General features: G+C 46.4%; 1 protein-coding gene across 1 annotated transcript; it reads left to right on the forward strand.

Moving 5' to 3' along the window:
* Nucleotides 1-1,603: 1,603 nt before the first annotated feature.
* LOC8034130 (receptor expression-enhancing protein 5) lies at nucleotides 1,604-14,717 on the forward strand. The gene is made up of 5 exons (XM_029993680.3): nucleotides 1,604-2,309; nucleotides 9,310-9,403; nucleotides 11,254-11,392; nucleotides 12,147-12,309; nucleotides 14,440-14,717. The coding sequence occupies exons 1-5, from the start codon at nucleotides 2,183-2,185 to the stop codon at nucleotides 14,466-14,468; spliced, it is 552 nt and encodes a 183-aa protein (XP_029849540.2). The 5' UTR covers nucleotides 1,604-2,182; the 3' UTR covers nucleotides 14,469-14,717.
* The last annotated feature ends 10,463 nt before the right edge of the window (nucleotides 14,718-25,180 follow it).

Raw genomic sequence — 25,180 nt, forward strand, 5'->3', positions numbered from 1 at the left:
TCTCTTGACCAACCAGAAGCCGAAAAGAATCCCCTAGCGGTGGTAGCGAGAAACAATTCTGAGCCGATCGATCATCGAAGGACTATGTTCGTATATGGTTTTAATAAGTGCGTAAGAGTGAAGTGTAGTAACTCTTTGTGGTTAAAAATAGGGTGCATGTGTTGTTTCATCATGATCATGCAGAATGATGTAAGAAACGAATGCGCCGCTCAACTCTGTTTTGCGCGGACAGAGTGTGACCGCTCGGACGGCAGATTCCCGGCGCTCGGCGTTTGGCGTAAGGATTATGTCGATCTTTCCGCTAGTCGCACTCTTCCACCATCATTTCGGATGAGCGTAATTAAAACATCACGTGTACCATATTTTCAGCCATCGAGAGTTACTCCAATGCAGTTATCAGGTTTGTTTCTTGCGACCACCGCCAGGGTATTATTTCCGGCTTCTGGTTGGTCACATTCGAATTTCTGAAGACGCCCTGGAACACGCCCAGCCCGCTTTCGGCCAATGGCGCCGCTTCATTTGTCTCCTATACTTCCCAACGAATGGCCAAACTCTCTACATATACGGCTCTGATGCTGTAAGGTAACCGAGGTAACCCTAGAGTAACCCGAGGTAACCTAGAGGAATGGGTAGATATTTAGTTTCATAGTTTAGTTCTGAATTGGAGAGTTGCTTGCGCCTACTGTCGCAAAAATTTGGCAGATAAAAAAAAAAAAACTTTTGCCAATATTTGTGTTTAAATTTTATGCGGTTATCCTTAAAAAAAAGTGAATTAAAATAACACAAAATAACCACTGCTGGGAAAGTAAAATATGAAGTAGATACATTTATTTTTAGTAGGGTGTAGAACCATGGCCGCTGTCACTTTTTGGTACTTGCATGATAGAAGCCACATTGGAGCACCCACATGTAACGTAGTTCCAGTACGATCCACTGTGGTACGCGGAAACCGCGAGCGCCGTTCACACTCTTGTGAACGGCGCGCATACAGGCCCGCTCAAAGGAGTTATTGAACAGCTTGAGTATTTTAAGTGAACCCAGAGTTTGGCTGGAGCGCCAGAACAAACATAAAGTAATGCGTTTTGTTTCTGTCTCCCTTTTTGACTTGCACGAGTTTGTGCTCATCATTTTATCAGTGATTGGTGTTTTCGGTACTGTACTTTTTATTATCTCGCTCTTTGTCCAAAATAACCCGGCAATCCCCCTCCCCAGAATAACTCTATCGGAAATTCGCAACACCCCTCTAAATTTAATATAATCAATTTAGTGGAAGTCCGCAGGGTGCCCCAGGCTGTCCAATGGGAAGTCCCTCCAGATTGGACACCCTCGAAATTATCAGAAGCAGCTCTTGATTACCCGGCTATTTTTCCGACATTGACGATAAAAAGTATTCTCGGGGAACAATGCAATCGGGGCTTTGGAAAGGAATATTCCTGGGCCACGATGTTCCCAGAAGATTCGTGGATAATGCGTAACGCCGACCGATCGTGAAGCTTGTCCAGCCGCAAAGCCAAACGTACAGTGCGACGAGCTGCAAAAAAGTTTAACAGCTGTATAATAACAATTTTCCTGCGCTTTCGTCAAGTGGCTGGGGTTGCAGCAGTTGCACACCACAGGGCTTGATCCGCAGCTGCTACGGCGGCCCGAAACCACCTAAACTGTCCGAACTATTCTTCCCCCCCTCCGTTTTACCAGAAGACGCACCGCAGCGGAAGTTACAAACTATCCCAGCCAATCAAGCGCTACGAGTTTGTCACGTGACTCCGCTCTTCTTACGCATCCACCACTCACCGAATTGCACGTGATCCTTATGTGGAAGCTGATTGGCCTCAGTAGCTAGTAGGGTTCTCCGCGGTCCATCACAAGGAGAAAACGTCTTGGCTGTTTCCTCCTCCTTCTTTTACAACCCTCCTCCTATCCGTGCGTGCGTGCGTGCGTTCGGTGTGTCCGTGTAGCGTCGTGCGTGTTCTGTATGCGTACGGGCTGCGCGCAGCAGCTTTATCAGCGGTCGCTTGGGGGTACGGAGAGAATCGCCGGACAAATCTTTCCTGCGCCATTTTGGGGGACATCCGCACAGACGGAAGCGCACGCCGACAAGTGACGGCACTTGGGAACGGTGATCCAGCAAACTCTGAACTTCGGATCGCTCTGCCCGAGGAAGGAACCCCCATCCAACAAAGCCATGGTGAACACAAAGGACATCGCCGACAGAGTGGAAAAGGCCATCGCCGGCCTGCCGGAGAGGTTGCAAATGGTTTTCAACCTCGCCGAACAGAAGACCGGGGTTCGACGGTCCTACATCGGTTTGGGTGGGTTTGCTTTGTCTCTTCGTGCACGCTTCCCCTTTTTTTCTTTTTTTTTAATGCAGGTGGGTGGGCCGGACTGATGATGCGCTTGTGCACTGATTTTGCGGTTGGGTTCTCATGCGACTCTGCTCTGCTGCTCGCTTCATCTTCAGACACAACAAAGCGGTTCTGTGTATGGGGCGTAAATGTGCGTCTTACGAGGTGTGTCGGTCCTTTTTGAGCACACCGTGCAAATTGTAGCGCCTTTTTATTCTTTCTATATTTCGTTATCTTCGTTCGCACCTGACTTTGCTGGCATGGCGCATCGAGATGGGAGGATATGAAGCGAGTACAGCCAGTACAGCTGGTACAGCCGTGCAGCTTCGCATGGCGTCACTGCAACCGATAAGGGGGAGTTTTTTTTTTATGTGTAATTTTTACGTCGCTGTGCTGAACAATGAAACGTGTTCGTGCATTTCTCAAGAAGCCCCCGAACGACGAGGAAAAATGCGTCGCGACGTTTGCGTGCGGCCGGCGGCCTGACCTTGCCGAGCCTCCAGACGATTTTCTTTCAACCGGTTCGCCGCGGGCTTCCTCAACGTGCGCATTTGCGCCGGAGGCGTGTTGCGAGGAACTCCGGCTCACTGACGGGATGGATGTCCGGCTATCCAGCACGCGCTCTCCGCCTTCCGCCGTGCACCTGCTGCTCGTGCACGCTCGTAGCTCACGAAACGCCGACGCGTTATCAAAGATGGGACAAAAGACCTCCCTGCCGTGTTCGCGCTCTGTCTGTGACACGAAAGAAATCGGTCCATGGCTCCAGGATCGCTCTGTTGCGGCGAGCATTTGACGGGGGCACCGCTTTGCTAGTGTGGCCTCGGCAGTTCCTGGGCTCGGGGACTAAACCTGCCTTTGTACGCGGTACGAGCTAAATATTTCCCAGGGAGGGTCGGACGGCTATTTCGGAAGGAGTGGCCTTCGTGGGCCGCACTACCTGTGCGCCTCGTTCGGCTCGCGAACTACCTGCGAGCACGCACCGCGCAGCCAATGTCTGGGTGCTTTCTTGTTTAGCATTAGCGGTTTTCCTAGTTCCAAATGACTTCCGAGTGTCAAAGCCAGCTTCCGCATTTGTGGGTGATAATCGTTAGCGAGTGCGGTTTCGAAGTTTCTTTAAATGACTCAGGTGCCTCGACGACCGTTTCGTGGAGAGGATGTCGTTTGTGTTGCATCGAATACTGGCAGCGCGTGGCGAAGCAAGCAAATTAGGTTTGGGCAGTAGGTGGCGTCGGCGCTGCAAAATGGGTTAATCCAGAGCTGCATATAGAGTTTGGCCATACACTGGGAAGTATAGGAGGCAAATGAGGAGTTGCTATTGGTCGAGAGCGAGCTGGGCGTGTTCACAAATTCTAACGTGGTCAGCCAAAAGCCGCGAATAATACCTTGGTTGGTGGTCGCTAATAGCAAAATTGATAGGTGCGTCGGAGTAACTCTCGGTGGTTGAAAATATGGATCATGTGATTTTTCGATCAAGGGCATGCAGAATAAAAATATAGCAGAATGATCCACGCAATCCGGGGGTCTGCCGTCTGAGTGGTCAGACTCCGTTTGAGCGGTACATTCGATTCTTGCATCTTTATGCATGATCATAATCGAAACATCAGGTGCACTATATTTTCAACTATGAAGAATTACTGCATTTAACTCGTACGCACTTGTTAAAACTGTTTCTCGCTACCACCGCTACGAGATTCTTTTTCGGCTTCTGGTTGGCCATGAGAGCATGTCAGGCCCTCTTTCTGTGTCTGGTGCACGTCCTGGCTCTGCCCGCTCATTCCATTGACCACACTCTCTATATATGGCTCTGGGTTAATCTGGGCATGGGCACTTGTTTGGTCAAATCAGGTGCTAATCGCAGGATTTCCAGAATTCCCAAGTTTGGAAAATGTTAATAGTGGGCTCTTCTGCGGTATTTGACGGTATGTTATCACTGACAGGATGAGATATCAACCCCCCAATGAAGAGGTTCTCGTCTTGGGCAGGTCTATATCACATGAGCAAATGACGTTTGAGCGAACAGCGGTCATTTGAGCGAATAGACATTTCAGCGAATGAGTGGGGCCTGTGTTAAGCCGCCGACCCCTGCATTCACGCTGCTTCGCGGTGGCAGTCTCCGGTGGCTTGTTACAAAAATGCTAACCCACCTGGCCCACCCGTAAACGCCGCTTTGCGTCGGCTGACCATTCGCTATAGTGTCTTTCAATGAAAAGTCGGTGTTCGCTAAAACATTGTTCGACCAGCTGAGGCCACCTTAGGCCAGTCTGTATGGATATGGCCCCTTGAATGACCGGTTAGTCTTCCGTCCACTGCCGCCATCGGCGACTGCTGGGGAATGAACGCGCGTGGCTGTGCTGCAAGCAATCGGTGTGCCAAAATTTGATAGTTACCAAGCTACAAAAAAAATCTGGACAAAATACGACAATCACAAGCAAATGAGCACTTTGCAGATGAATTATTTACACCTCCTGGGCCGGTTTTCTTGAAGCGATGGTAAACCCATTTTGGTAAACCACGGTGCCTAGGAAGGGAAAAGTACCTAGGTAGTGTAATAAACAGCTGGATATAGAACAGCAATAATTATTTTTGATTGGGCAATAAGATGCGCCATCTATCGGTGAAACAAGCCAGTCATTTTGTTTATCCTCTTTTTCCGCTGGTTGTCATCGATCTAGTATGGTATTTTAAGTCAAAATATAGTAATGTTGTACTTGAAGACCAATTTATTTGCTTCCGATGGTACGAAGAAATTTTAGCTACTATGCTAGAGTTTTTCGACGAATATTCGAAAATGTAAGAAACATTTCCTTCAATATGTTTCGCCATAAACAACGCCTAACTTTCCCGTGTTTCTTCCAGTCTGGCAACGCCGGTGCTGTAGTCTCGTTTCGTTCCTTGCGACGCACGTTTCTGCGATTCCTGCTGATCTCAACTGTTTGCCCAACCGATTCACTGGTGACGAGAAGCTAAGCTTCTCGTCACCGTTGAATTGCTGGCCATCGAAGATATGCAGAAACCTCGATGCTGTCGGCATACTGTCGGTGCACTGTGAACAAAAAACAGTACAATGTCTCAGCTGTTCACCCGGAACAAAGACTTTATTGAGGATAACCCCCTTTCTCCTCAAAGTAATCGCTGCTCACGAGTTGGCGTGAATAGTGTAACAAATTAAACGTCTTAGTATAAATATGTACAGAGCGCGACACTGTTACCGCGAACGAGCGATCGCCGGTTTTTCCAGTTTTTCTCTTTGAAACCAAGGGATGTCATCCAGGCGATTTTTGCTACGGAAAGAGCTGATTGGAGTTCTATAATGTTAGCGAAAAATTTTGTGCTCGCTAATACTGTTTAGAAGTAAAATGCGAAAATGCGCCGATGTCGTGTTCGCGCTAACAGTGTCGCGATGTGTACCAACACTCGTTCGCAAAACATTTTTTTTACTCACCATAAAAACACTTGCAAGGCTTATGTACCGCCATATGTCTTGGATCCCGGACTGCTGAAGAGTGATGCGTTCGCGGAATGCTGCCGTCGGTTAGTTTAGTAGTCCCTCTGAACTATCGCTTTGCTTGACGTGCTAATAGGTTGATGGTGCGTCATTAATATAACAGCCGGATCGAAATGAATGCTCAGCAGAACCATGCAGAACTATTAGCCCTCATTAAGCGACGCCGCGGCCATTTTGCTTCTAGGTACTGCTCCTCCCTCGGCGCCCCTGCTCTCCCAGTCACGTGGTCTGGAATTCCCCCTTCTAGGGACAATAGTTAACTTTAAACCACGGTTCGCCTTCGAGAAAACGGGCCCTGGTGTTCAGAAGCTTTAGCCGTTCTCGCCTTGCTGCCCTCTCGTTATTCATTGCTTTTTGTGTAAAGGCAGAATAGGAGGATGAAGAACTTGAGTATGCTTGTTGTTATCGCCACTGCATGCACGTCACAGCCTAGCAAAGGTAAACCTGTCCTTGCTAAGAAGGCAGAGAAGTCCACAATGCTTTTCTCATTAAGCTTGTTGATACTGAGGAAGGTAGCAGCTATAACAGCACGCTGATTGTGCACAGCGCCCTCTGCAGTTTCATCCACAGCGCTGCCATCTCGCTGCGTGTAGAGCCACTAAATGAGTAACTTATTAGTCGCACTAGCCCCTCGATGCGTTTGCATTTGTCTTGCAAGTAGTGTCAAACGCGCCTGTGCACAAGGCCCATGTCTCGAGCGGCCTTTGGAAGCGAATGGGGGCGGAGCACCCGCTCATGGCACGTGTCTTGCACGTTTCCATAACAATGGTTTGCGGTACTTGTAAAAAAAAAAAAGCCTTTATCAAGGGGCTTTAGCTGCGTGGAGAGAAGCGTTCAAATGGGGGACTAGCCAGTTTTTCTAGGGACCCTAGTATGGGGGGGGGGGGGGGAGGCCCCTGTACCACTAAGTCTGGATATATAAAAGTGTTATGAGTAATAATTTTCTTATTTTTCTTCAGCATTAATGAACTCCTAGAAGCTTGTTTTCTGGTTGTCTAGTGAAATCCCAGACATCTGCTTTTTAAACATAGTGCAGTATTTCTTTGAGATGTAAGCGCACTAAAGAAAGAAAAGGAAGAAGCACAGAGATTTCGGTTACGGCTGAGATAACTGCTCTAGGACAGGTGAAGTTCCCTTGCGGCGACTATGTCAGACAGTCCTTGGCGTCGGGTCAGTGAGTCGGCTAAAAGAGACGGGATGTTGCCGGTGGATGACAACGCGCAGCAGAACAACCAGACGCAACCGGACAAGAGAGGTGCTCCAAGAGTGGAAGAGTCGATCGCTTCGCAGCAGGCGGCAATGGTGGGCTCTGCAGCAGCGGATGCCTTCTTGGCACAACTGAGTTCCCAAATGAATCCTGCATACCAGGTCGATCCCGGAAGCAGTAGATCGGGGCTGCAGTCTCCGCCTGATTTCGTTGCGGTGCAGAGAGGGTTGGTGCAAAATACTGGGTTGCCTCCGACAGACGCAGCAGCGGACGGAATGGCTTCTCGGATAACGGCCATTGCATTTCTGACGCAGCACCAGATTGACACCTCTCCGCCAATGGTGCGGTTGGTGTTCCACAGCATCGAGCAACACCTGGGCATCCACAGGCTGTATACGACGATGGGTGTGGCTCGGTTTGGCTTTGATACCTCCAAATGTGTAATTTGATGGCAGACGTGAGCTCGATTTCCGCGAGAGGTGTGCATTGTGAGCCCCTAAGGAGAGTTCTCAAACTTCCTGGTCTCGAGGGACGCTTGTCTGCCTTGAAACGACACGCTTGGCCGCTTCAGCATTGTTACATTTAAGCGGTACAGAGGCCTACAGGCTGTTGTAACAATAACACTTTTGTATTAAGCTGTGTTTGGCTCGTAGCTGTGCGTCGGTGTATAGCACAGATATGCTAAGTTAATAATTAAACTGGGAAAACGCTTTATTTTTGGGTAAGGATGATGGAGGCAATTCTGCTTGGGGAACCTAAGGTAGTACGCTCAAGAACCCCTGGATTCCCATTTGGGAAACCCATATCCTAAAGTATTGTTCACTAGTGTCTATTGGGTTAGGTGAACCTGTCTTGGTTTACTGTGTAAGCCATTGATTCAGAGTCACTTGGCGTAAAAACAAAACAAAACCAAGTCGTGCAGCATCTTGGCTCAAGCTGGAGATCACCTATACCCGGTTTCACCTCAAGAAAAAGGAAGTTTTGCACTTTTTTCATGCACAACATGAAGTAGTTCTTACAAGATATGGTTGTCCGAGGGAGAAAGATGCTTTTGGCGTGTGGAACATGTACGCCTTGATAAGATAACATATATCTAATCTTAAATTTACCTCTATATCTTAATTCTCCAAATAAAGGGGGATATTAGTAATGTTCTGCAAGAAGCCGGACTCTTTTTACTACGGTTCTTGAGGTGGAAACTGGTATAGACGTGATGCCCTCGTGTATGTTGTCTTCACCCCCGGTGACCAGAATACACGGAGGCTTGCTCAGAACATCAACAAGTGGTGAAGACGAACAGGGATATGCTTGCTACAGAAAAAAGTCGTTCCTCGGGGTAGGCTAAAATAAATGAAGTGTTGCACAAAAGAGGTATCGCATAAGTCTGCTCTGGGCACTGGTTGGCCCAATGGGTAACACCATTGGGAAGCAGAATACCCCTTGAATGTCTCGTTTTTCTTTTCAAGCTTTTGCACTGCAATCTTCATTATGGAGGGTGTCCCCCAATAAAATTTACAGGGTTTTCCCCATCGCGAAAATCACCGATTACTTATTCTTTGCCCAAAGGTAACGCTGGAGTTCCGAACCAGATGATAAAGCTTCGGCATGAACCATTATCTTTTTAGTGATTTTCTGAAAATTTCATTGGGAGAATGACTGTCGACGGAGTTCTGGAATGGGGCTTTATGGTGCCAGAAACCGAAAACAGGTGAAAATGGGCCCCATTTTCTCATTGAAATTCTCTGAAAATCGCAACTTTTGAATAAGATATAGGTTCGTGCTGAAACTTTGGCATCTGGTTGTGACCTCTATTGCTATCTTTTGTGAGAGAGGAGCGTTTGGCAACGCATAGTGTATTTCTGCGGCGAAAAAAAAACGCCTAAATATTTTGGGGGGACACCCTGCAGATGCAGGGATGGTATGCTGTAGTCTTAGTGAGACACCTCGTGCAGACAAGAACTGTTCTGAAGATTGCTGGATGAATAAACCATCAGGCAGTGCTCAAATGCTACTTTTCTCGACGATTGATTGCACATTTTGTGCTGCTTTTGTGCCTCTGGCAGACTAGGAACTGTGGCAGATATTGTCATTCCAGATGCTGGAAGCCCTTCTCATTAGACATTCACACTTTGCCGGGATTTTTACCAATACCTTTTGCCAGGCAGTGTTTCCGCAAAAGGATCAGGCTAGAACAAAGCTTCCCTCTAGCCCTCGTCCTCGCTCATTTTCTGCTTGCCTTGCTCTGCACTCTGCAGGTCTGGGAGGCTTCTTTGCCTTGTACATGATCTTCGGCTACTTTGCCCAGCTGCTGTGCAACCTGGTCGGATTCGCCGTTCCCGCTTATGCCTCGTAAGTCCCTCGTTGACCAACTTGTTTAGCTAGCGGTCATAGAAATTGCCCAATTTGTGTACTCCAGCGATTTCTTGAGCTACCCATTTACTAACTTCAATTTCTGAACACTTGGCTTCCACTCTTCACAGCATGCTGGTATTTAGTATATCTGAATTTAGAATATGTATTGAGAAAACGGCTTTTCAGTGATGATGAAAAACAGTGTGAAAAACACAAGGACACAGAGGGTAGAATTACACACAGGACAAGGCAGTGGCTATCAACTTTCTTATTTTGAAAAACAAGCGGGCATAGGGTCTTCTTTTTCTTTCACTGTGGGGTGGCTTCTTTTTCTTTTACTCTGGGGTCGCTTCTTGTTTCTCCAAAGAAGTTGTCCAAGGTTTGACATGGTGGGTGCAACAGCTTAAAAAAACGAGGACGAAGAAAGGAACGGACACGACAGGATAACTGCTGTTGTCCTGTCCTTTCTTCGTCCTCGTTTTACAGCTGTTGTCCTGTCGTGTCTGTTCCTTTCTTCGTCCTCGTTTTTGGAAGCTGTTACACCCACCATGTCAAACTTTTACCAACTCGCCCAGTTCAACACCTTGTTATCCAAGGTTCAAAAAGCCATCTCACTGTCCCCGAGGTTCACAGATGGTTGGCTCACACCCGTTGTTTTCTTTTTTGCTATATGGTTGGCCTCAATTATACCCCTACAAGAACTGACCTTGGTGTTCGTACAATATATTTGTGCCTCTGAATCGTGGTTCACAGCCGCAGTCATGGCAGTGCATTGCAAAATGGAAGTGTGCTCCACCTTTTAATGAACTGTGATGTTTGCAAAGTCTGATGTTTAAGCGTCTCCCCGTTTGTCCGATGTATGAGTGTCCGCAGGAAGGAGCCAACCATCTGTGAACCTCAGACAGTGAGAGGACTTTTTTGGACCTTGGATAACTTCTCCTTCTAAGAAACGAGAAAGAAGCGACCCCACAGTGAAAGAAAAAGAAGACCCTATGCCCGCATGTTTTTCAAAATAAGATGTTTGATAGTCAGCGCCTTGTCCTGTAATTCTCTCCTCTGTGTCCTTGTGTTTTTTGCGCAGCAGTCCAACTGTCCATTCTAGTAAAGCTTTCCAGTGGTGCGACTTCACTGGCAGGCACGAGAAGGCGATGTAGAAAACTGCCTCACACATACTTCGGCTGAAGTGAGCTTCCTCAGCATTAATTTCTCATTATTAAACTTTTTGTAATCACTTGGTGGGAAGTTCTGCTGCATTCTTAGAGCGCTCTGTCGACATGAGGTAGTGAATGTGTGGGAAATAGTTTCAGAGGAGTTATCCCATGCCTATGCTATTTGTACAAAAACAATATGGTTCACGGACAGATTGCATCGTGTCAGTTGAGAGTTTGAAAGTATAGAAAGAAATGAGCACAAGTAATTGACGGGCTGAGCAACAAAATCAATACGCAGGGTGCTGCGATCTCTCGGACTGTGGACAACACTGGTAAGGCAGTTCCCATCATCTTGGGTAGGGTGCTTCAGAAGACCGCTCGCTGTGCGCAATGACGAGCGACTTGCCTCTTAGTACAGTAGAGAATACAAAACTGAAAAGAAGAGATGTCTTGTCAACCAGCTTGCGAAATAAGGACCCGTGTATCTGGGGCTGAAGTCACATGTGGGCCCAGCCTACCCCGAACTTCCTGAAGGCGAACCCTGTAGATGTCCTTGATGGGACTTCTTCTGGCGGGACACTTGGTTCTGCTGACGTTTTATTGATGTTCCGAACGTTTTACGGATGTCCTGTGGACATTCATAAGAGATCTGAGACACCTAGTCTGACTTCGGCATTGACGGACGTCTTGTTGCAGCATGCATGCCATCGAGTCGACCAGCAAGTCTGACGACACCAAGTGGCTGACGTACTGGGTGGTGTTTGCCTGCTTCTCCTGCGTGGACTTCTTTGCCGACTCCATTCTTTGCTATTTTCCCTTCTACTGGCTGGCCAAGGTGAGGGCTTGTTCTCTTGCAGTTGCTGGCTGCTCGACCTTCGGTGTCTTGCTGCATGGACTCATGATTGCTAACTGTGTAGCATGCAAGAACTGTGGGAATATTAGCCGATGCACGACAGAAGATTGTCACGAGTCCATGTCTCGTGACAGTCTGTGAGCTGCATTCAACAATTGTCATCGAGCACCTATACCATGAAGCTTTTTTTGCAAATGAGATCCCGGAAGAAATGGTTAATTTTTACCCTCAAAATCGCACTGCAACGAAGAAGCTCTTGGCGCAGGGTCATTTCATGCAAGTGTACTTGGGTGTCTGCGTAGTATGTTTGTGTAAAGTGAGAAACATTTAAACCCAGTATTGTTGCACGGCTCGTTTCAATGAAGATCCAACTTCCTGCAGTTGCTTGATGCTGCCAGCATCGATTCCAATTGACGCGTCAATTGGAACGAGGCTGGAAAAGGCTGAATGTCAAACTCTGACACGGGCTTTTATGCCCTGCTCAATAACTCGATTTTTTGGTTTCAGTTAAGTATTTCTGGCAAGTGAAGCGAGCATCCGCACGAATCTCGCATCCCTGTCGATTGCGTTCCTAATAAACTTCTGGCCGATTTTCGGACGGGAGTTTTGGGCTGTTACATTTGATGCAGCTTGTGCCATTGAGTTATCACTACGCCATTATTCCGTTAGAAAGGCTTCCCTCACCGCCGTGTGAAACTTGTGACGGCACGCCCATGTGGTCGGATGTTGCGTGCAGATCATCTTCCTGGTGTACTGCTTCTTCCCCTCGGAGCGCAACGGCTCGGTGGTGCTGTACTCCCGGCTGATCCGGCCCTACTTCCTCCAGAGCCAAGGGAAAGTAGATGCTGCCGTCAAGAACCTTGCGTCCTCGGCAACCGCGGGCTTCGAGAGTGCCCTCCGTAAGTGACCCAGCTGCACGCGTTAGTGTGCGATGCTGGCACATTTCGTTGGGCACGTTGAAGGCTGGTTGATGCACATGCGTTTGATTGTGAGGTATGCACATCTTTGTGCTCCCCTTTGATAGCTTGCGATCAGAAAATACATACCTGTGAAGCCGTCCTGGAACGCTTGTAATTTGCGTGTATTTTCTAATTGTTTGTGCATCATGCTCTTACCATGGGTTTCAAAAGGTTTTGAAAATGCTATCAATGACCATTTCTCATGGGTAGTATGTAAATTTGATCCTGCAAAATCTTCTCTAGTTAAAGGGGTCATGAAACTATTTTTCAACTTTTGCCTTTTTAGCTTTCCTCAACTCACAAATCGCACGTTGTACCAAACAGTTCAAGAAGACTGAAAGGAGGGACTCCCCTCTTGCTCGGACCTTTGTTTGTGTACCCATTCTCCTCCTAGAAGCTAGAAGATTAGCCCGTCACTCAAAACTAGGGCAAAAGCACTTTCCCCACCCCGTTCACCCCTAAGCTGACAGTGCTGTGGAAGCTACGTGCTCGTTGGGCAAGCCATACTTTTGCCACGTGATCACGCTCCCTTGCGCAAACCCACGCGCAGAGAATGAGGTGAAGTGGTGAGAGGGAGGCGGCTGATTGGTCCGGCAAGCACATAACTTCCTCCGCACTGTCAGCTTAGGGGTGAAGGAATTAAGTGAGGTCCAATGTCGTGTGACGTGCTGGGTGACGCGCTTTGGGCACTGCGGCTGTATCCCAGTGGTGACGCGCTTTGGGTACTGCAGCCGTATCCCAGTGAAAAGGCAGAGAGCTTTCAAAGGGAAGCAGGTACGAAATAGTCCGTTGTGTTTTCAAATTTTCGTACCGAAAATCAGGCTTTTGACTTTCTACCTTCTTTCTTTTGGCCCACTAAACGATATGCTATTTGTGAAATACCAATCTAAATTCATTAATGCCAGCCCAAAATTCGTTTCATGGGCCCTTTATATTCAATTCCAGGGCAAGTTGCTGCTACTTCATACCCTCGAGGGCAGTAACTAAATGAAGAATAGCGCGCGGGATTATGATGCACCCGAACCTGCAAGTCGCATCGCAGGGCCGCTTGTGGCCGTGCGATTGTATTAGGGTTATGATTCATGTGGAGAATATCAGGGATGTGATTGGCTGAATCTGAAATTCTGAAAATAAATTAAGAATGCCCACGCATGTGTGCAATGGCAAAGTGTAAAGTAAATAAATTCAGTGAATCCATATGATGTCTTAGAGTGTTTTAATGCTCCTGAAGGGTCGCTTCGAGTTGAGGCAGAAAGTTGCCACGGCGTCTATTTATTGCCAGCCCTGCCTAGATTAAAATATGAAACGTCCTTGGACTGGCTCGTGAACTCTGAAAATTGTCAAACTTGTCGGGGATGTTCTGTTGTTCTGTCTCGCAGCGTGACCTAAGCCTGTTGATGTGCAATTGTCAGAACGACGATGTGCCATTGAACGTTGTGCCATTGTCACACCAACGTTTAATAGAGGGCACATTAATTCATTTTCAGGCAGGATACACGGACAAGCTTTTTTTTTTTTTAGTGCCATTTGATATTTCATTTCTTGAATTGAATTGTCATTACTTGCCGGGCTAGGCATTTTTCGCCTGAAATAGGCCAGCTGCCAGACTGTCCGCTTATCTTGGCAACTTCTTTGTCCGCTCAGCCATCATGCTTGGGGAAATGACATCATGGAGCACGAAGAAGCAACTCGTGCTTCAAGAAACTGTGGGTGCATGACAAACGTGCTTGAGTGCCAGTCTCTGTTGGCACTTCTTTCCGTTTAGTCAAAGGAGTGCCAAACTCTCGCTCTCCGGAGCACAAATCTAGTGTGCCCAATGAAGACGGGAGTCCAATCCTGGCCGATATGCCATGTGACGGAGGCTTATAGCGGAAAAGATGCCATGTAACCTAGCTTTCGGTTGCACGTCAAAAGATCTCCAGGTGGTCGAAATTATTCCCCAGTCCTCCGTGGGGGCGTGCCAGATGCCCGTCGTTGGTTTGGCACATAAAACCCCCAAATTTGATTTGAAGACGGCCGTCCGTTTGCGGCGCTGTGACGGTGTGTTTAATCTGACCTTTGGGTTCCCAGGTGCGGCTGCCTCTGCCAAATCGGAGTGAGGACCAGCCTTGCCTTGTGCCAGAGCGAGCACCACGGTTGTGACCCAGAGGTGTGCTCGCCGTGCGAAGCACCGGGTTTTCGTCGCACCTGCAAAGGAGCCGGCTGCGTGGGACATCCCATGAAGCCGGCAGTCTGGTGGCAAGCGGGCCTTTTGTAGCGGGGGGAGGGGGGGGGGGGGTTCCTTTTTGCTTCCTTGCGAAACTAATAAAGATGTACCGTTTTAGCATAGCGCGTGCGCTACCTTTTTTAGTTTGCTTGTTGTTCAGACCCTTCACTGTTTACTGATGCACTGTGGAATGTCCACTAGTGATGCAAAACTATCGTTGAATCGGCTATTGATACTATTGATATTTCCAAAACTATCAATAGTGTCGCAGAACTGTCGATAGTTTACAGTCGATAGTACTATCGATAGTTTTTCAATAGTCGACTATCAATAGTACTATCGATAGTTCTATAGTCGACTATAGATAGTTTTGCGACATTATCGATAGTTTTATTACTATCGGTAGTCAGATTTTTGGCGAGTATCGATACTATCGATAGTACTATCGATAGTTTTGCACTACTAGAGCGAACACAGTTGCCGCACCGCCGCTTGCCTCCCTTTCTCCTCTCTTCGCCCAAACTCCCGTCTGCGTCATCACTGAAATCTGAACCAAAGTTGGGATGGTAAGTGCTCGGGCTAGTTGGGTATCCCATCTGAAAAAATAAAACGAGAAACAGAGAAGAGGTAGCGACGCAAACTACTAGTGTTGCAAAACTACCAATAGTAAACCGTCGACAGTACTGTTGATAGGTTTACGATAGTTTTTCGATAGTCTACTATCGATAGTTTTATGATAGTCTACTATCGATATTACTATCAATAGTTTTTCGATAGTCGACTATCGATAGTTTTTTTTACTATCAATAGTTTTTTTTACTATCGATAGTCAGATTTCTGGCGACTATCGATAGTTCTGCACCACTAATGTCCACTCGAGGGGAGAATAAATAAAATGGTGCAAAAGGGACACAAGTACAAGTGGAAGACACACACAAACAGCACAGTGTTTGCAACTCTTTGTACCTCTCCAGAGCCCTTCTAAGCCAAGCCCGAGTCGCCGTCGACAACTCTAGGCAATCTCTAGCTAGCCTGCTTCTGCTGTGTGTGTTTTCCCACTTGTCTTCGGGCCCTCTTTGTGCGGTGTTATTTCTTACCATGACGCCATTTAACATTTGTACCATGTTTCTTTTTAGATTCTTACTTTTGTGTTCAGACAAGTGTCTTTTCACTTACCCTCCCTTGTGTAATACCCGGACACTGGTCCTCAAGGTAAATAAATAAATGAAATGAAATGACTCTCCCAACTACACAGCTCGCCACTGTATGGATGTGGCTGAACACACGATGGGCATTTAGTGTTGCCGAATACTGCACTGTGGCTGAAGAACGGGATGCCATACTATTTGTATGTTTTTGGAGCTCTAGTTTTAAACGGCTTGAAGTCTGGGGACTGGCACGTCGGTGGTTTCTGCTGTTTCCGGGGCGTCTCCTGTCATGGTACATGTTGTCTTTAAGGTGATCCGTACAAAACCGTCTCATTGTATTTTGTGTAGTCTTGTGCGAATAGTGGATTTTGCACCCGAAGCGAATTCAAAGCGAATAGTGGTTTTGGCCGAATATTTTCGATTCGAATATCGAATAGTTTTTCCACGCCTTTCACTACCATTGCATAATGCTTAGACGAAAACCCAGCTAAACCTGTAAAGGTCATTCCACTTTTTCATTCATAAGCTAAGCATTATCTAAATTTATGAACTGTGATCTCGGAAGGCCTGGTGTCTTGGGATGGCAAGTAAACGACGCTTTTGACATAAAATGAATCTTATACAGATGGCCAACTATACCAATTGAGTGAATTTACAAATCTTGATATATCAAATATTTCTTTAAACTCAAGTTAAAAAAGAATGAGTCGCGCATGATGAACACAGGTTGTAAAAGCATCTCTGCCTAACATAGTATACTCTTCCATAAAAGTTTAATTTTGAAACTTACTACATTGTAGATATACGCATTCACAAAGTTTCCATTTATTTTCAAATACAGTCGGCACGGGTGCACCATCCCGCTTTGAATGTATGCTTTTTTGAGTACGATATTGTTTATCGCGGCGGGTTACCCCGTTAAGCGCGCTTCTTAGCGAGCACCAATGTAATGCGGAGAAGCAACACCCGCGGAGCTCACTTCCGCAGGGTTTGCTTCTCCGCTGCGCACCGGTGCTTGGAAAGAAGCGCACTCAACGGGGCTAACCCGCCGCAATTAACACTTCGAAAAACGCGAATAGTGCAGTTCTTTTCGAAGCGAATATCGAATAGTGTATTATTCGGAACTACTGTTCGAATATTCGCACAGCCCTAATTTTGTGGCATTGTTTGCTTGCTCTTTGTGGGCTACTTGGTTGCTTGTACCTGATCTAAGTTGAATGTATGAAAAAGAAAACTGTTGGCTGTTTCGGTACATGTCTACGGCTATCAGGTGGACGGTGTTGCCAGGTATCGACTGCCAAAAAGCCACAGAGCTGCCCGAGAATTTACTGGACTTGTCGGTAGGAGGGCTCTGCAGTACTAGGTTTTGGTTTCTAAGAGTATTTTATGCAATTCTTCAATACACTGAATTGAATATTGAACATGTTAGAAGTTGTAGAGACGTCAAAAGTGCGTCTAAAGCGTTGAAAAATTTGTTCCGGACTATATCCTAGGGTTACGTCTTCTTATACGAGGGGTGATCAAAAAGTTCCGGGTCTGATTTTGTAGCATAGATAGTGAGGGCAGTACAGTGATGCGCGCGCAGAAGTCAAAGTAAAGAACCTTCGTGTCTCGTTATACCAAAGGGCGTCTCTCTGTGAACATTTGGAGCTGCGCTACACTAGTTTGTTAATACTGCAGATTGGGCGAGTTGGTAAGGCATCATTACGAACCAGCGCACAAGTAGACAGTTATTCAAAATCCAAACACACAGAAAAATACTCTCGCACAGCGCTGAACTATCAACCTGATTTGTATTTCAAACTTCCTCTTCTTCGACCCCAAGGAATAGGTTGCCAAGAAAGAAAAGGGGAAAGACTAGGGTGCCTCAACGTTCTTCTGTTAAGGGTGATGCCACCCTTTGTAGTACCCGATGCCGACAGCACGCGCTCACGGCTAAAATACAAAGAAATTGACGAAAACAAAATGTCGCCATAGCACAGTCAGCGCCACAAGCGCGTGCAGGGACACGCTCTTTCGCGCGCTTCTGAACAAAAAAGAAAAATAAATGTGTGGGACAAAATGGCGAGATGTCTCCACCCTAAGCAAAGCGCACATGAAGGCACCCTAGGAAAGACAAGGCAAAGGGAGGAAGGCGAAATAAAAAAAAAAAAAAAAAACATGAATAGAAAAGGAAAAATAGAAGACAAAAAAAAAAGGAAAGTAATACTAATACAACAGAGCCCAAGAGTTACAATAATTACAAAAATAATTACTAAATTAATCACGAACAGGTATAAACCAGGTGATATGCTGTCATACTTTCGACTACACTCTCGGCGTCCTCGGCGTAAATAGTTTGAGTGATGCAAAAAGTCCAAGAGTTACAAAAATTAGTTGTTAAATAATATCCGATGTAAACAAAAACCAGTGGTTATACTGGCTCACTGTCTTAAACACCTTCTGTCTAAATAGTGCAGCGTGAGGGCGGAGACCAAAGCTTTTGTCAACTCTGAAGCACGCGCGGTTTCAAAGTTCCGGCAAAGTGGGTTCTGTCAAAATTGTTGACCCGCAGCTCATGGCGCCTTACTTATTACGTTCAGCATCAAACACAATTTTCCATTCTTACGTCGTTCTAAAAATATTTGTATACAATCAGCATCAAACACAAATTTCCATTCTTACGTCGTTCTAAAATATTTTTCTCCATTTATGTAGGTAAAATCTATAATGTTTTGTGCGTCGCTGGTTATGCAAATTTATGCAATTGCACCTTTTGTACCTACATCAATAGAAGTCTTTCTGTGGTTCAAGCTAACCTTATTTTGTTGTTTCTTTTACTCAAAATAGCCTTCGCAGAACCTCAATGGTTTAGGTTAAGACATAGAACAATGCTGGTTGAAGCACGAAGAGGGTAGGGCGGGGGCAGTGAGGACGGGGCTTTGGGCACGGGGGAAATACAGGACGGGACAATGGACCTTTTCCAAATACCGACGGCACCAGGCGGTGGCTGCACGAACCAAAAATCAAGGAAGTGACCTACCTGCGCTACCATCGATAATGGGAGCTACGTTACCAGTTGCTTCGCTCTCTGAGCAGCGTCGCGTGCGCCCAACGCAACGAGGTAGGCCTAGGGCGACTTTAAAGAGGGAAATCCGTAGCGTCCACCCAAACGTCGTGTTTTTCTTTCCGTCCACTTTCTTTTTTTGTGTAACACAATTATATATATGCTGCAATTACGTGTTCTACTCGTCGATTTACAGCCTCATTCCGAATTTCCTCGATTTTTTCGTGCCGACTTCCACCGCTTGGCATCGGGCGCTCGCGCGTGCGCAGAACGCTTCTCGGAAAAGGTCCATTGAACGAGGGGTTTTCGAAACGTGGGGCTAATGACGCGGGTCTTCTGATACCATCTTCGATCAACTCGCACCGGAATCGCCCTGAAACCAGCACAGTGCACAGCGCTCCTCGGTCGTGCAGCGCAATGTCGGTGCAACATCGAGGACAAACTGCGCCGCGCCGGTGCACCGCGGCGAGCTCCACCTTGCGTCACTTCGCGTTTTGTTCGTTTTTTCTTGCGTAGGTCAGCGCACGGTGCCCGTCTGCTGTCAATTTCTTCTATTTTTTACTCGCGGATTTGACGGTCCCACAGAAATAAACATCGTGGACCTGATTGTCGATGGGGTCACGAAGCGGATGACAATTCCACATGTATATGTTGGCCATCATTATTGGTTCAAGAAAACGAAACGCCAGATAATAGCCGTACCTCGCTGTCATCGAAACGCCTCGCGCCGCTTTCCACGAAGTTCGTGCTTTTCGGGCGCTCCTTGCCACTGCAGCAATCGCCAGTAATCGCGGCGATGGTGAGAAGCTCGTCGTCTCGCCGTCAGAAGACCCGAGGAAATCATCTAGCGCAGCTGCGAGGCGTGCTCGTTTTTGCAAGATCGCCATCTCGATAGTCTGCGCGTCTGCTACTCCCGCCATCTTCTCGATTCCCGCTCCTGGCCGCAATGCCTGATGGGACTGCCCCCCGGCGCACCGCCGATTTTCTTGGTGCGCGTTGGGGCAATGAAAAGCCGCACCGGGAGGGTGCGCTTCGTTGATCGAGGACGTCCGGTGCGCACCGGTGCACTTGATCGAAGATGAAGGGGCGCACCTCAGTGCCCCGGTGCGCACCGGTGCGGATGATCGAGGATGCTATGAGAGACAGGAATTTTGCACGCGGGGCAATCGCCCCCCAACGTCTCACCGCGAATACACGCTGTTTTATATTAAAAATAAGGTGGGGAGAAAAGCTCTAATCTCACTTCTGAACCTCGCAAACGCCCGCAAGCGTCACCGATAATTCGTTTTCTAGACATCTGAACAAAGAAGCAGGTGCCACAACACCTTTACATGAAACTCGCTCGAAAAAACGTATGAAAAGGGTGCCACCTGGTCTTCGAAACAGAACCCGATGTTTTGTTACTTTCAATACTTGCCGACAGATGTCGGGACAGCCGCGCTCCCCGTAAAGGACTGGATGATTTTGAATTGTAACTCCACAGAGCTAACAAATACACCTCACCACGCAGAGCAGCATATTTCTCTGGCTCCACACGTTGAACGTAACGCAAATTAAAAAAAAAAGAAAAAAAAGTTTTATCTCTTTCTCTCTCTCTCTATATATATATATATATATATATAACGCTGGAAAACACACCCAAAGGATTTTATTTGACGTTTCAACCAGAGGCAGGTCTTCCTGACGAAGACCTGCTTCAGGTCAAAACGTCGAATAAAATCCTCCTGGTTTGCTTTCCACCGTTACCCTGCATCTCTTTCTCCTGGGCCTTCGGCCTCCAAGCCAACATGCCCATGGGTGGTTTCTCCTCAAATGGGGCTGGCTCAGAGAACCCAGTTCTTAATTTTGACGAAAAAAAAAAGTTTTGGGGGCATTTCTCAGATGAAGGAAGGCGCAAACCGCATGTTGCACATATTTTTCGTTCTTGAGTTACGAAGTGTAGAAGCCGCAGTGGCAGAAACTAGTATTTTTGCCTGTCGTTGCAGGTCGCGTGTTTGACACCCTCTGCTGGCGCTAGTTTTTTTCCTCCACCCTCTTAACCCCCCCCCCCCCCCCCCCATTTAATAGGTCACATAAAGAGACCTTAATGTAATAAAAAAATTTAGGAATTTGTTTTCTAAAAAAATTGTTAAACTCGTTGTTTAGGTCGATTTTTGGTCAAATTTGACAGGTCCTTACTGGGTGCTTCCACGTCAGTTCATGCCATGATGGTCCGGGTCATAATTTAGTTAATTTAGAGCGCAGCTCTTAGGGGCCCGTTTCCGGCTTGAGCGGCATCGCCGTCGGCGTAACCGCGAGGTCACGTGACCCCCCTGAGGCCACGTGACCCTCCGATATCACGTGACCCCCAAGTCACGTGACCCTCTAAGGTCACGTGACCCACCTCCCCCGAGGTCACGTGACCCCTTTGACGTCACACGACCCCCCTCCCCCCCTGAGGTCACGTGACCTCAAGGAGTCATTTATCCCTCAGTACGCTTCCATCCTCCTCCTCAAGAGCTGCGCTCCATCCGGCGTTACAGGAAATTGTAAATGGCTTTCATTTTTTATTTGTTAAAAACAGATATGAAAGCCACGTCCTTGGGAGGAACATTCAGCTCTATATGAATGCCCGTAACATTCTTTTTTCGCTAAGATATAAAATATGCTACTTTACACAGTCGTCACTTCCTCATCGAAGCTTTCACGTCACCATAACTTTTACTGCGGAGCTGTTAAGGGCTAGTTACCCCAGGATCGCTAGGATCGTATCCCCCGCAAAGAAATGTCGACGCAAAACTCTGGTTGCCACGCCGTCGCTCATAGATGGCGGTAGCTATCCAGGGTGTTGTGTTTGCCGGTTGTCCGCTTGCCGCCGTCGCTCATAGATGGCGGTAGCTGTCCAGAGTGTTGTGTTTGCCGGTTGTCCGCTTGCCGTCGTCGCTCATAGATGGCCCAACCTATCGAGCCCTTCCACTTTGGCTTGCCGGCTTGCGGCCGGTTATTACTTCATTCCCACCATAGTACAGCTTCGCTGGTCTTCCTTCTTCACCAAAGTGGAAAGGCTAAAAGTTTTTTTAATACATTTTAGAAGAGATATACAGCACATACACAAAAAATATCAACAAAATATTTTTCTGCAAAAAAAAAAAATAAAACATGGCATAAAAATTTGTTTTAAAGACGTATATATTCACAATTTTTTTGGCAAATAAACCATCTTTTATAATACTTCACGATAAAAATCAAAATGCGCGTCTTTAAATATGCTTTACAAATATGTAAAACTTAGATGCCCACCATTGTCTTTTTGTTATTACCGCGGAAACGCAGCTGATTTCTCAAAATGTGGCAAGATTGCGCGTCGATATTTAAAAAAGCTCCATCTTTTATTGTTTTCAAACACCTTGGAACTTTGCAGTGACTTCAACTAACTTGTAATGGCAAAACATTGAGTAAGGTATGACCTCCAAACGGGGAAAGCTATGACAAACCTTCACTCGGAGTGAGCCGACGTCTTCATCATAGCGGCCTTGCCGCACAGCACCAAACATTTTGAGCGTTAGTTTTGGCATGCATTTTATATTTATTAATTATTTTTCTTTTTTCAAAAGGGGTGAGTATAACTGACGCGAAAAGCAACTTTGAGCCGGAATACCCTTAATTAGCTTACAATTCACAAAAACAAAATGGTCCCACTCTGCAAATTCGCTAACTATGCATACATAAGCTTAAAACTCTCGGTTGCGCAAGTGACCATGTATACACCCGGCCTCTCGGCATATGATGACTTCCACAGATGAGGTGCCTGGATTCCTCTCACAGGATTTACGGTGGTCCACTATGCTTGCTTCACCGCACAAAACTCTCGAACCCGTTCCGCAGCCAGGTGGAACATGCAGACATTTGCTACTTTTTCACGTAGAAATTCCATAAAATCTTTAGCGGTGACAATCGTTGAGTTGAGCGAAGATCTCAAGTTGGTGAGCGTTGTCTGGTTTTTTAAACACCATCTACTCCATCACAAGCGTTTTTTCCGTGTCCAGTGACCGAAAAGATCCATGTTGCCGAACAGTACGGCTTCCGAGACAGTTCGTGCATGCAATTGGAAGCGATTCTTGAAATGGCCTCTATGGCTAGAAGAGCGTGAGCTGTGTCACGTGTCCTGTCATCGCTGACAACGGCAAAGCTTTGCGTGCCTTGGGTGAACCTCACCACACATGTGAAGAGAGGCACTTGAGTTTTTTTTTTTTCCAATGAAAACTCTGCACTTCGGTTGGGAAGATTACTGTCGAATTTTCCGCAAAATCGAAGTGGAACATCACTGCCTTGGGTGGTAAGGCGGTTCTTGTGTCACGTATCAGGCTTTGTTGAAGATCACGGACGTAAGAATATTGCCTCTTATAATCATATAGTTTTCGCTCCATGAGTCCAATTCCCACAGGAAGGCTGAAGTGTCCGTAACCTTTTTGACGAGTTCGCCGGCGTCCCATAACGCGAAATAGATCTCTTCGTCTTCGTCGAGATGGAGCGACTGCAGCGAGATGCTCTGCATTTTTGGGCACTTTTCGCAACGGCGCAGGAAGCAATCGTTCTGTGGAGCGCTTAAGAGGTAGATGCGCTTGAGGTCGTCTCCAGTAACTGTCTTCTTTGATGCATTTGTTATTGCCGTTAAAAGAAACTGAAAATAACGCAGTATATGCATGCGTACACCTCGTGCTCGGGACTCTTTTTTACCCGTTCTGGTCGTAGGGAATAAATTTTGGAGATGCCTAGTTCTGGATGGGGATGGTCCTTTCTAAACAGCTGGTAAGCTTCCTTAATAGAGCGGGTCATAAACCTTTTTACGACTTTGGTCTTGTCGTTGAACATGGCTCTGACGACGTCCTTTTTGTTGGGGCTTTGAACAGAGCATGCAAGCTCGTCACGTGCGTAGTACTCAAGTGCAGCCCCCACGTCTTCGGCATTCGCCTTTTTTTTTTTCCCATGTCGGGATCAGGGGTTGCCCATACACCACCTTTACGCTTCAATTTTCTTGTTTGATCAGTCATGTTGGAAGTCGCCTCCGGTACCAGACGCAATATTTCTTTCTTCGAGATGCTTGGTGGCAGAAGCGTGTACAATCGCAGGCGTTCCTGGTGGGAACTGCATGCCTTCAGCACTTCGCGGAACGCGTCAAACCACTCCGTGCAGTGCTCACAACTGTCTTCGCCAGTTTTTACGCCGTAAACTCTTGACAGCTTTTTTCTAATCGAAGAACTCACTTGAGCTTGTTTTTCCTTCAAATACGCTTCGCGCCTTTCTTTTATGGTTTTACGTGGTTTTCATTGGGGTTACCGACGGACTAGCAGAACACAAGTCTTCACTCTCTTCAGGCAAAATTTCATCAGAGTTCCGGAAAGAAGAGTTTGATGTACTCAGGTTGTGAGAAGTAATCTCATTCTTCAGGTATTTGTAGCAATGTTGGCATAAAAGGTGAGATTCGTTCCCTGTCGGTGCCAGTAGCTTTTCCAACCGCACTTTGTTGAGTGGGTTTGGAAAAGCCGGATGCATGCGTGGCCACTTGCTCAACTGAGAGTTTTAAACTTATGTATGCATAGTTAGCGAATTTGCAGAGTGGCTGTTTTGTCTTTGTGAGTTGCAAGCTAAATAATGGCATTGCAGCTCAAAGTCCCTTTTCGCGTCAGTTATACTCACCTTTTTTGAAAAAAAAGAATCAATAAATATAAAATACACGCCAAAACTAATGCTCAAAATGTTTGGTGCTGTGCAGCAAAGCCGCTATGACGAAGACGTCGGCTCACTCCGAGTGAAGTTTGTCGTAGCTTTTCTTGTTCGCAGGTTATACGGTACTCAATGTTTTGCCATCACAGGTTAGTTCAAGTCGCTGCAAAGTGCAAAGGGGTATTAAGAAAAAAAAAAAAAAGATGGAGCTTTTTAATTATTGACCCTTGCCACATTTTGAGAAATCAGCTGCGTTTCCGCGTTAATAAAAACAAAAACAAACAAACAATGAACGGTTGGCATATAATTTTTACATATTCGTAAACAATATTTAAAGGCGCACATTTTGATATATCTTGTAAGGTATTAAAAAAATGATTTATTTGCAAAAAAAAAAAAAAAATTGTGAATACGTATGTTTCTAGAACGCGTTTTTATGCCATGTTTGATTTTTTTGTTTGCATAAAAATATTTTTTGATATTTTTCACTTTTTGGGTATGTGTTGTTTATTTTTTTGTAAAATGCTTAAAAAAGTTATGGTGACGTGAAAGCTTCGATGAGGAAATGACGACTGTGCAAAGTAGCATAGTGAAATCTTCTCTATTTCCACGCCTCGAGCTTCTCTATTTTCTATCTTAGTGAAAGAAAAAAAAATGTTACGGCGTTCATATATAGCTGAATGTTCCTCCCAAGAACATAGCTTTCAC

Source organism: Ixodes scapularis, unplaced genomic scaffold (genome assembly GCF_016920785.2).
Source record: "Ixodes scapularis isolate PalLabHiFi unplaced genomic scaffold, ASM1692078v2 PGA_scaffold11__112_contigs__length_91849675, whole genome shotgun sequence".
Lineage (NCBI taxonomy): Eukaryota > Metazoa > Arthropoda > Arachnida > Ixodida > Ixodidae > Ixodes > Ixodes scapularis.